Source organism: Lepisma saccharinum, chromosome 1, assembly GCF_977018435.1.
Source record: "Lepisma saccharinum chromosome 1, izLepSacc3.1, whole genome shotgun sequence".
NCBI lineage: Eukaryota > Metazoa > Arthropoda > Insecta > Zygentoma > Lepismatidae > Lepisma > Lepisma saccharinum.
Genome location: NC_139229.1, coordinates 47295158 through 47307901, shown reverse-complemented (window position 1 = coordinate 47307901; position 12744 = coordinate 47295158). Strand labels below are relative to the sequence as shown.

At 36.9% G+C, this 12744-nt stretch overlaps 1 protein-coding gene across 2 annotated transcripts in view; it reads right to left on the bottom strand.

Annotated features, from left to right (window-relative positions):
• The window catches only part of Dhc98D (Dynein heavy chain at 89D), a 519777-nt gene that overhangs the window by 212441 nt on the left and 294592 nt on the right, over window positions 1-12744 (bottom strand). For both annotated transcript variants that reach the window (XM_083131330.1, XM_083131320.1), the window contains 3 exons: window positions 9426-9608; window positions 5566-5743; window positions 2053-2196 (listed from right to left, as the gene is read on the bottom strand). In XM_083131330.1, the coding sequence (XP_082987456.1) occupies window positions 2053-2196; window positions 5566-5743; window positions 9426-9608 (505 nt within the window). The remainder of the gene's footprint in view (window positions 1-2052; window positions 2197-5565; window positions 5744-9425; window positions 9609-12744) is intronic.

Sequence of the window (12744 nt, the reverse complement as noted above, 5' to 3'; positions counted from 1 at the left end):
GGGTCTTCTTCAGGGTGGAAACGTTCCGTTTTTGTGTATATTTTTTATACTATAAAAGTTTGCCTTGGTCAGCATTTTAATGTTTTATTAACATGGAAACTAGGCTTAACAGTGTAACCATTTTTATTAAGTAAGTTTGGATTCAGAAAAGGACAGGGCTGCTGGTTTAGATGCCTCTCCCAGAGATAGGTGTGAATGTGTTAATGTAATGATGAAAATAAGCCGTGTTAATTTCTCAAAGAAATCAAAATCTAAAGAATAAAAAACGAGGATTGTAAGTTGTAGAGAATTGTCTTCTTTGGCGTAACAATTAAATTTGGTGTTAGCCAAAAAAAGAATAAGATGTGGAATAACTGCTTGCACAAGTTTTAGAAAATTGCATTATCCTGTAAAATTATTTTTGGACAAACATCATTGTTATCAAAAATATGAATTATAGCTTTCCTGGCAAAACGAACATGAGGACGAGGCCCTTACAAGGACCGATTCTACACCACACAGCTCTACCAGTAGCTACAAAAAAACAATTGTATGCCCAATTGTAACATATGGGTCAGAAACCTGGACCTTAGTGAAAAGGAATGAAGAGCTGTTAAGAAGATGGGAAAGGAAAATCTCGAGAAGAATTTTCGAAGCAGTGAGAGAGAACAAAACCTGGAGGATAAGAACAAACATAGAAATACAAGAACTGTATAATAATCTGGATATTGTTAAAAGAGATTAAGTGTGGACGAATTAGATGGTTAGGACAGGTGTGGCGAATGGAAGATTGCAGAGTGCCCAAGAAGGTATTAAGCGGGGGACCAGATGGAAGAAGAAGGAAAGGAGGACCTAGGAAATGAAAAACTTAGTACACATTTTTCCACAAAGCTGTTTCCTGTGGCAGTGACAAACAAAATTAATAGAGCAAAAAACAGTTTCACGGAAAAGTGCATACTAAGTTTCCCTGAGTGTATTTACTACCCCGTCTCTCCTTTCCCAAAATATGAGCACAGTGTACTGTAGAAAGAGATAAAACAGTTTATTGGAGATCAGCTTAGGAAGCCTTCACAATAAAACTTCATACATCAGCACAATTGGGGTTGAATAAGTTAGCCAATTGGATTATTAATGCTTTCAAATGGTACATTGTTATAGGCCTTAAGGCCCTTATCTTGCCCTTTGGTCATAAAACACTGTTCGACATGGCTGGGGGAACATTTTTATGACCTTCAAGTGAAGAGCTCCTGTTCTACAGAGCACGAGAAGATCTTCCATGCATAGCCTCACACTGTGACAATGCACGATGTTCTCAGTACAGCTTCCAACATTTACATTCACATGGCTGCCATTGTTCCTAAATTCCTACCAGAGAAACATAAAATTATGAAGATAGATATGATAAGTTATCAGGATAGGAACCTGTAACTTCACACAATTAGTCCACTGCTTAGTTTCCTGCTATATTATTATAATCACTAAAATAAACACAGGAATAGAAACTACACATACGAGGGGATGCTGAAAAGTTCGTAGTCCGACATAGAAGGAATGCAGTTGGAATGATGAAACTTCATAGTTACTCAACATACTGGCCTTGAGGCTCAATGCACTTTCTGGCCCGGTGCTCCAACTTTTGCAAACCACTGAAGTTTGCTCTTCGCACCAATGCTCCTGATCTGAGGCAAAATGGCGTCCCTTCAGGTGGTTTTTGAGCTGAGGAAACAGAAAGTAGTCCAATGGAGACAGATCGGGGGAACAGGCTGGATGATCAAGATACTGAAAGCCCAGGTCTCGCAATTTCTGCTGTGTTGCTGCCGCTCGATGGGCAGGGGCATTGTCATGGAGAAACAGGACCCCCGTTTTGAGTTTGCTTGCTGAGCAGACATGGTCACTTAATAAACCTGAAACAACAAGAAAGCCTGTCAATTATGCAATGCATTTTGGTATTTGTACAAGGATATGTACTTTCAAGACATAATGTGACCTTCCTCTAAACAGTTTGGGAACTTGGTCGGGATACAAACTTTTCAGCATCCCCTCATATAATAAATTAAATTACACATATGTTACCTTCTTCTGCCACATGGGAATCAGTAAAAAGAAATACAGTTGACCTCTTTTCGACACCTAGCTGGTTGAAAAGTCTCTTCAGATCTTCCCTAAAAGTTTGTTCATTGTATCCTCTGCTTAGAACAATGGTGAATATTTCACAACCTGCCAAATAGGAAGAAAAATAAATATATAATTACAATGATAATTCTGAACAATCTCTAAAACTATATGTAATATATGTACACATGCCACAAATATATTTCCAAATTATCTGTTAAGAAAGTTGTAGTGAAATTGACTAAATGCACTGGGACAAGAATAGATTTTGATGCATCTTGCATCGAATCTGGGTCCCTATCATATGTTTGAGATATCTTAACTTACACTTCTCTTTAATATCTGAGTGCAAATAACAACTCTGACCCCATAAGGCATCCACAGAAAAAAAATAATAATAATAATCTTGTCTCAAGTGTCTCTCATTCCTCTACTATAAAAATATTTTGTTTCTTAACATAACAAAATCATGTTAGAATCAAGCTTCACAAGGTAGAGAAATTTATGTTGAAGTATTAAACAGACACTACAGAATTATCCCAAGTAACCACAACCATTGGGCCAACCATGGAAAAGTGAGTCAAAATCAATTTTAAAAACAACTTTTTCATGCTAAGAAAACTTTCAGGATTATACTGTAAATACTAGAGTGTAAAATAAGTGACATGTAACAGTGTTTCTTTTCGAATATTTCAGTCACAGCACATACTGGAAATATAATATATTTTTAATGAAAGTAGAAGCTATTTTTAACTTGCAGTCACTCACCAGTCCTTTGTCAGCCGCCATGAATGAAAGATGTGTTGGGAATGGCTTATTGTTTGTCTCTTTTGCTGTAGTAGAACAAGAACATTCTTACAGTTATTATTGTGAAGGTGGTTAAACAATGTTATGTTTAGACTAAATTCCATGAAAGTTGGAAAACTAAGTAAACTCTAGAAGGTTTTTCTGCTACCACTTGAAGGTACGATGCCTTCAAAACAATGATACCATGTGACTGACAAAGTGCTGTATTTTTTTTATTTTCATAAATAATTTGTACTATAGTGGGCCAACCATTTTCAGTACAGTTGGCCCAACGTTGGGCCAATCACTTTTGGTTACTTGGGATGGATCCCAAGAAATTTGTTTTGAACTTTTTTGTCTAAAAAGAAAACAAAATATCATTTGCAAATACATCGATGGTATTGCTAGCTATAAAAGACTCTCTATTGAGCAAGAAAAATAAAGTGACAATTCTAAAGATAACTTTATACAGAAGAGCTTAATTAAACTTACACATGGAAATGTAGAGTATATGGTGTGTTAATAATACATGCATACATTGATGAAGAATATGCACTTAAGAATCAGTCATCATCATGAAAGAAACAGATGATGATGTAGAAAAATATTATACTACATGTAGTTGTCACGTGGACAGTTATGCACCATTCCTTAACATGTTTCATTCTTACAGGACATGAATTTACACAATTTCCCCAACTTAAAACCTTTGCTAAATAGAATAGAATATTGTATGTTGTTGATAAAACTCAACATTCAGTGTGAACAAAATATATTGCACCAGAAACCATGTGGTGATGTTTTCACCCCTCACAACTTTACATATCTTTAAACAATCAGTTGATCACTCTTCCCCAGCTAACAATAAATCGTTCATGAACATATAAATAACTACTGACACTTCTCTTTGACATTTAAAAATTAAGGAACTAAAGAGACGGTCAACCCCACTCTCCCAACATTCCCTTGAGAGAAGTTGGTTACTCCACCACTAGGCTCAAGAAACCAATATGTACTTTAGCACAGAAAAAATAGTAAATAAAAAGGACAGAAGTGAAACTTACAAGTGTACTGATTCATAATCAGGCTACATACTTCAGTACAATGATCTTCTGGCGTGACTTTGCTTTCAATATATACTTTTGGTAAATGTTTTCTATTTAAAATGAATGCAAACAAAATGATCCCATGCATTTCCTGATGGCAAGATATACCTGCTCAAATGCAGACTGTTCTACTCTGCACAATAATTGTATCCTATACCCAACTCTAAATTTGCAAAAAGAAGTGGAGATTAGCTCAGGAACTTGAAATTCCAAGAACTATGCCTAACACACAGATACCTTTTCACATGGCCAATGGCCTTTTTGTTCGTGGGGATCCCAAAATAGAGACTAGTCCACAAAGACCGAAGAAAGTGAGCAGAACTTGCCAAAGAATCCTTGAATAGAAAACTGCTTGTTCCTGAACACGTATAGGCGAGAGTTGGCTAATGTGTCATATGTGGAAAAATATTGAATGTGGTCTCATGCACTGTCTCAATCCAAAGGAAATTCACTTCGTTCTGCAACTGGGGAATTGCTTTGAAGTGAAACAGGTGCATATAAGGTAGACAAAAGTTTAAGTAAGAAGTCCTTTTTTTTGGGCCTCCCCGATGGTGCAGTGGTTGCGTCGTCGCCTTGTAATCAAGGGGTCCCGGGTTCGATACCGGTGGAGGCACAAGTGGTTCGGATCCCACTTTAAACTGTAGGTCCAGTCCCGATTAGCCTTACTGTGCATAAAGTGGACTTAAAACAACAACTCAAGAAGTCCTTTCAAAAAAATTCTAATTCTTTCAATTCATCTTTCACAGTAGCGATGAGTTTGACTTGTGATCATTGCATAGACCCCCTCACATCTGAATGCACAAGAGATCTGGGGGTTCAAGCGGAGGTAGGTCCAGTCAATCCTGATCCCTCAGCTAATTACACCCATCACATGCACAATATTCCTACATGCAAGATTCCTGCAAAGCTGCTATTGAAACAACCAATAGGATTTCTCAGAAGCCATGTGAATTTGTTTATATTAACTTCATTCTTATAGAAACTAGATTATATATAATACAGTGAAACGTCAAATTTATTCATGGATTTTATATTTTTCTCACATTATACATTCAATTTTTCATGGTCCCAATACAGAAGCATGTTATGAAATTTTCCTAACTAACTAACTAACTAACTCCCTAGCCTTCTTAAACCCGAAGGTTCATGGCTGCAGCAACACAGGCCTTCCATCTTTCCCTATCTTGAGCAAGTTCTATATACTCTTTTCCATCCCTACCGATTTCCCCTAGGTCCATCTCAACGTTGTCCCTCCATCTTCGTCTTGGCCTTCCTACAGGTCTCTTACCATCAGGTTTCCCAACAAGAATCCTGTAAACTCCTCTTTCCTCTCCTATTCGTGCCACATGGCCTGCCCACCTAAGTCTTCTTGATTTAATTATTCTAATAATATCTGGACATGAATACAAATTATGTAGTTCTAAATTATGTAACCTTCTCCACTCACCTGTCTCCTCATCCCTTTTAGGTCCAAAGTATGAAATTTTCCTGCATTTTACAATTTCCCAATTTTAAGATTTCTTGCCTTGGTCTTCTGGTGAATGTAAAAATCGAGGTTCCTATGTATTAAAGTACAACTTACCTGCAGCAAAAGATGCCAAACGGCAAAGACTTTGTTTTCCACTGCCTCCCACGCCAACAAGCAGTGCATGTCCCAAGTGCATGCGGAGAACTCTGTGGATTCTGGTTAGATTCTCAAGTGCATCATTAAACAGCACCAAATTCATCTTGGTGTAATGCTCATTGTATTCTTCTAAAATCTGTGAAAAATAATTTCAGATTTGTAATATCTATTTTTAGCAAAATGGAATTTATCATGAGTAAGAATAAAAACAAACAATTGTCTTTGCTTTATTTTTTCTGATTTCATATTGCTTTTCTGTCTCTTTATATTAACAGTGATAATGTGAGTGCACAGTGTGCTATGATGCCAGGAGTGCCAGATTCGAATTACAGCCTGGACATAGGTGTTCTTCGTGAGTGATCTTCATCAATTTCATCATATCGTCACTCATCCTCATCTTCACGATTAGCCAAAAGTGGCAGAAAAGCGAAGTAAAATAAACCAAATCAATAAATTAATTAGAGTAAGTGATAAGAAGATGAAATTGAAGGCATGGCTACAAAGAAACAAACACTCAACATCATTGGCCATGTATGTGACAATTGTTCATGTTAACAAAATATAGACAAATATATCATTGTTTTCTTTGATTTTGTTTTTAAGTCCATTGTTTTTAAGTCCACTCCATGCACAGTTAGGCTAATTGGGACTTTACCTTCATTTTACTAAAGTGAAATCCAAACCTATGTATTGAGCCAGCATGTATCCAACCCAGGATTCCTTGGAGAAATATGTAGAAATGTACAATTGTGTATGAATATAGTGAAAATTTTCCATGAACTCTTGTTATTAACCTTGCATCAATATAGACTGTCACTGCAGAAATGAACTTATGAAGTGTACTGTACTACTTTTTCTTCCCAGAAAAAAACACTGTGTATTACACAGAATGAATAAAAAAGTAAGCCACATCAGTAGCACCATACCATAATGTAAATACAGAATAATACAGAAATAAATTGAGAATGGCAGGGGAAGGGCGAAATTAGAATTTCCTTCCTCCAAATCTGCATGTTTACCTCCCTGATGATGGCCCTGAGTAAGGGCTGAAAGTTTGGAGCTAAGTTTTAATTTCTTTGATTTTTCTTCCTACAAGGTAAGTCGGATTTTACCAGGGTCATACCAGCATATGGCGTAAAAAGTTTTTAAAATACAAATTCAGTTTAAAAAATTAACTTTAGAAAATTTTAGATCAGATTTACTACTTTCAGAAATTAATTGATTGCTTTGCTTTATTTTACTTCGCTTTTGTGCCACGTTTGGCTAATTTGCGAAGATGAGGATGAGTGATGACATGATGAAATTGATGAATGAACACTCAAACATCCATGCCCAAGCCGGAATTCGAACCCAAGACCCTTGGCATCGAAGTGTGATGTGCTAACCACTTTGCCACAGGGGCCAGCACTACTTTCAGAAATATTGACACTTTACATTGATTGTTTTCTCTCGCAGACAGCAGTGGATTAAGTTAACTTATGATGCCAGGTGTTAATAAATAATAACCCATGGCCCAACAGCCAGTGAGGGCCAGTGAGGGCCAGTGTCTACCTACCGACTCCCAGCCTCACTCCCACCTGCCAAGGTGAGTAATCATCCAACCAGATACAGTGTGACTTGGGTCAGCATGACGAACTCCCAGTCGTCATTGTAGGTTTCCGTGACCGGGTTATCTTACACATCTGTAGCTCCTTAATTTCCTCACAATGGTGGGTGACCTACAGTCCCATACACAAGCCGAAATCTCAGGAGAAAGTTGCCAGGAGTTACTATTTGGTAATGTCCACCAAAATATATCTTCATAGTTCTGGTAGTTGTTTAGATAGTGATATGGACAGACAGACAGAGTCCTTCTTTCAGGTTTGCTGATTAGTAGCTTAAAATGTGTTACCTTAATGGGTACATAAATGATTGCCAATGCCAAGGTTTAGTGCACATTACATTGAGAATGATTCTAGTGTTGTTATTTTTACTTCTCAAAATATTTGCTGGGCTGTCCACCATCTACAGTGGGCAGGACCGTACCGAGGGGAGGGGCCATGGGTGCCATGCCCCCCCCCCCCCCTCGAGCCATGAAATGATAAATGTAAACCTATAAAACGCTAAGAAAATAACATCGATGATTTTTCAAACTTGTGAAAATCTCAATTTTGTCCTTGTGTAATGTGTTTGTTGTGTAGGGAAGCTGTCTCCGGAAGTCTGCAGTCTGCGATATTGGGTACATTTAGTTATATTACCATTGATGCAAGGGTACGATCAGTGGCGACGATTGAAGGGGTATGGTGGGTAGTTACCCCCCCCCCCCACACTAATATTTCCACTTTTGCTCCTGCACTGTGTCCTCTTAATGCTAAGCCTCGACTATCCAGACTCGGTGGAGGCACATAGTCGTTCGGATCCCACTTTAAACTGTAGGTCCAGTCCCAATTAGTCTATCTGTGCATAAAAGTGGGCCTAAAACAAAAACAAACTGAAACTTGTCTACTAAGAGAAAGTAATATGTCCTTCCCCATCCAGTTTTGGCACCAGGTTGGCACTCTCTTTGGTTAACCTGTAGCAGGCTATAGGATAACTCACATTTAGAATTATTTATTGTAATAATAATTGCTAATGCGTATAATTTTATTTATAAATATACTATTTTCTAAACACAGAATTATCACGGCTGTTCAATGGTTCTGGTATAATATAAGAAAATATATGAAATCTAAAAACATTTTTAATTTGCGAAATAAATTCAGAACTATCTGAATACTTCTGACTGGTATCAGTGATTGGGAGCCAAAACTGGGAAAGTGGATGAGGGCGAGGGTAGTTATTTTCTCTTGGTAAACAAGCATTAAGAGGCCATAGTATGGGGGCAAAAAAAAGTTGTGGGTTACTGCCTATAGGTCCACCTAAATAGCCGCCACTATATACATATATATATATATATAATATGCATATAGCACGGATCTGGTTCCTCCCTCAAGAAAATCCTGGGTACAGGCCTGACAGTGGGAATACAATGAGCATGTAGTATGTGGCTTAAAAATTCACAATACACTGAAAATATCTCTGCAAGCTACCAGTTGTTCCCGATATTTGGTTTGGTAATTCCTGGTGTAGACTTTAATGTTTAAAAATAATTTCATGTTGTTTTTAACCTATGCCAATAAATGCCTGTTTTGCACAATCTTACTAAAAATAATTGATTGAGAGAGATGGGGGAGAAGACAGGGAGGAAAAAGGAAAGAAAGAAATATGGAGAGAGAACGAGTGCTAAATGGAAAGAGAAAGAAGCAGAGAGTAATAGAAAAGAAGAAAGACAATGAGGGATATGAAGAAAGAAAGACTGAATGTTGGTGCACACATAGTATAAACATTTGTTGGCATAAATTTTGTTATTTTAGCATGATATAATAGCCACCAGAGATTTCCACTTAGGTAAGGTATCCGAAGAAATGTCACCCCTTCCAAGTATCTTCTCTGAATGCACAATTGGATATAGCTGCACAACAGTTAAAAAAAATGGTGTACACACTGGAAACATTAAATTATTTTGTTCTACCAATTTATTACTTAATTCTCTCCTTAACTCTTTACAATAATTTTGTTATAAGTTATGTTACTGGTGAACTGTTACAGATAAAAGGCATGGTGAAATCTTGAAGTTCCACTTCAAGTGTGCAATTTTTCCTCTGCACATGAAAGAGAAGCTACAGAGCAAGTCCATATAACTCTGAAAATAACCACGCACATACATAACTATTACTTAAACAGTTCAAAGAATGGAATATCTTTACAAAGCAGAGTACACACACATTCCACCAGCTTACCTCTTGGAAAAGAGCATGTGCAGCTTCATAATCAAGAATGTCTTCATAGTAACGAGGTTCTTCTTCCACCAGAGCATTCCGATAATCTCCAAACAGCATAGGATCTCTCAGTGCATACTGGGCATATTGATCAAAGTGTCTACGCATCAAATAGTTAATCTCGTCATAGATTATTGTAGCATCCTAAACAAAATTGAACAATCAAAATATCAGTTTTGCTAAAATGTTCATATAATTTTATAACTGTTGATACCTTCAGCATACAGTGTTTTTCTTATTACATCATTTTTTCTTTGATAATGATGATTGCATGAAATTGATGAGCAAACACACCTAAAGAAAAGTCCATGCCCAAGTAGGTGCTCAAATCTGAAACTTCAATGCAGGGGTGCCCATGATGGTCAGGGGATAATGGCATCATGAGCATCATGAACATTTTTGAGAGGGGATTTTTTTTCCCTTTAAAATGATATGAAATTAAACATGTATATATTTTCTAAAAAAACTAACTATGCTGACCAAGGCAGTAATTTATTTTATTATAAAACATAAACTAACGTAACGTTTCAACCTTCTAGCAAGGTCTTCTTCAGACTCTGTATCAAGTACAAAAGTAACCAGATACAACGAGAAGGGTAATATATATACACAAACATTACTCCCTCCAGACTATTTAGAAAGTTGTTAGGAACTTTCTAGCAGATGACTTTCACTTTCCAACTTTACTTTCACCTAAAAGGCTAAACACAATTACTTCCATATAGAATGTGGTTGGACTATTTAATCTCACGCTCTTTTCCCTTCATTTTTCTTCCTTTTCCTCTCCTCTTTTTCTCTTGTCCTTTCCACTCTTTCCAACATCTTCTTCCATTCTTTGTTTAACTTCAGTCCCCCATTCCAGTTCATTGTGTCTTCTTCGCCTTTCTTCTCTATTTCCTTGGCTTCCTTCCATTTTCTCACTAGCATTCTCTTCTCCCTTCCTATCTGCTTAGCCTCATCCCACTCTATGTCATGTCCTGTTTCTCTCGTGTGTTTAAATATTGCATTTCTCTCTCTCTTAAGTCGTACATCATCCCTATGTTGTTTCAACCTGTCTTTCAGCCTTTTTTTCGTTTCTCCTATGTACACACTCTGACATTCTTTACATTTTACTTCGTAGATAATCCCTTCTTCTTCCTCTTCTCTGTTTTCCTTTTTCTTGTTAGCATTCCTCGCTATTCCTAAGATGCTTCTCCCTCCCTTCCTGTAAGTTTTAATTCCTGCTTTTCTAAGCACTTTGCATATCTTTTCTGTGGTCTTCCCCATACTCCTTATTCCAAACCTTCTCTCCTCTTTTTCTTTCTCTTCTAATTCTCCCCTGCCCGTTTTCTTACTTCTTCTGTTTATGTCCAGTCTATCCTGCTTCTCATAGCCATTTTTTTCCAGCTGTTTCCATAGGCTATTTATTTTGCCTTCTTTTTCACATTCTTTCATGCATATTTTCTTGATTCTGTCCTCCATATTCTTTATAAAATTTCTTTTTGTCACCTCACTTACATCACTTCTTTTGTGGCAGAATACCCCTGCTGCACACTTCTTCTGATGCCAAGCGGTTTCAATTTCTTGTCCTCTTTCCCTTTTCATCAATATATCTAGATAGCTTAACTTGTCTTCTTCTTCTATTTCAAGTTCCAATAATATCCCTCTTTCTTCATCTTGAATTTCTTTGGCAAAAATGTCAAGCTGCCTCTTCGTTCCCTTCCAAATGCCAAAACAGTCGTCCACATATCTGCAAAACAGAACCATTTTGTCACCTCCCTTTTCTATCACTTTCTTTTCCCATTCATTCATAACCAATTCAGCCAATGCTGGGCTTAGACTGGAACCTATATTTAGTCCTTCACTCATTAACATTATTTTATCTCCCATTATACTGTAACCGTTATTCCAAATGGTTTCCAGCGCCTTCACTACCCTTTCACTATCCCATTCTCCTATAATTTCTTGTCCCATTCTCTTTTTAATAATGTCCAAAACGTGTCCCCTCTTGATGCTCGGGAACATACTTTTCACGTCTAAGCTAAACATTGTCGTCTTCATCTCATTTAACTTAAGTCCTTTTATGAGGTCTACTACTTGTTCACTGTTCTTAACTGCTCTGCTTTCTTGCTGTGTTACTAACACTTCAATAACTTTCATTAATTTCTTTTCTAAGGGTTCCAAAATATTGTTTCTGCAGTTCATTACTGGTCTTAACTTTATCTCCTCTTTGTGTATCTTTGGAAAGCCTTTCAAACTTGGTAGTCTTCCTGTCTCCTTTATGCATTTCTTGAATCCACTCCTCCTACAGTCTTTAATGATTCTTTCTTTTATAGATTGTTTTTCACCTGTTCCACAAATCTCCTCATATCCATTTTCTTTTAGGTCTTCAAACTTCCTCTCGTACCATTCTCTTTCCATCACCACAATTGCTCCTCCTTTATCTGCCTGCTCTATCACCACATCATTTCTTGTTTTGATTTTCTTCATCCCTTCCCTTTCTTTTTGACTCAAATTATCTACTTTTCCTTGTTTTCCCATTTCTTTCTTTAGTATGGCTGCTGTTCTTCTTCTAATCTTGTCTCTTTCTGGTTCTTCTTTTATATGGAGCACTGCTTCTTCAATGTCATATATAACTTCCTCATAATCTACATTTCTTTCTTTAACTTTGAAACCTCTGCCTAGTTTTAAAAAAGCTTCCTCTTCTTTTGTTAGATCTACATTCCCTATTACCACAACTCTTCTTCTGGTATCCTCTTCTTCTTCCTCTTCTCCTCTTTCTTCTTTCCATCCTAGTCCCTCTCCTTTCTTCTTCAATTTTATTTTCATTTTCTCTCTAAATTTCTCCTGCCAGATTTTCATTTCATGAAATGTATATTCTCTCGTAAAAATGGTGAGACCATCTTCAATAGCTTTTTCAATTCTTGTCAGGTTCTCCTTTATTATCTTTATCTCCTTTCTTCTTGCCCTTATTTCATTCCATATCAGTTCTTTTTCCATTTTCTGAACCAATATCCTCCATCTCCTGGTGTTGCAAATCACTCCCTTCTTACTTATTTTTAATCCTTTAGGCACTGTGCCTCTCTCCAAACATTTTCTCAGAAACTTCTCTTGTTCGTCTTTGTGTATTTCTTTCCTCTTCAAGTCTTTCCAGTTGTTAATTTTCCTCATCAGCCTTGGAAAATGTCCAATTATAACTCCATTAAGCCTTGTTTCCATGATTATGAAAAACTAACTATGCTGACCAAGGCAGTAATTTATTTTATTATAAAACATAAACTAAGTGAGTGAAGGACTAAAT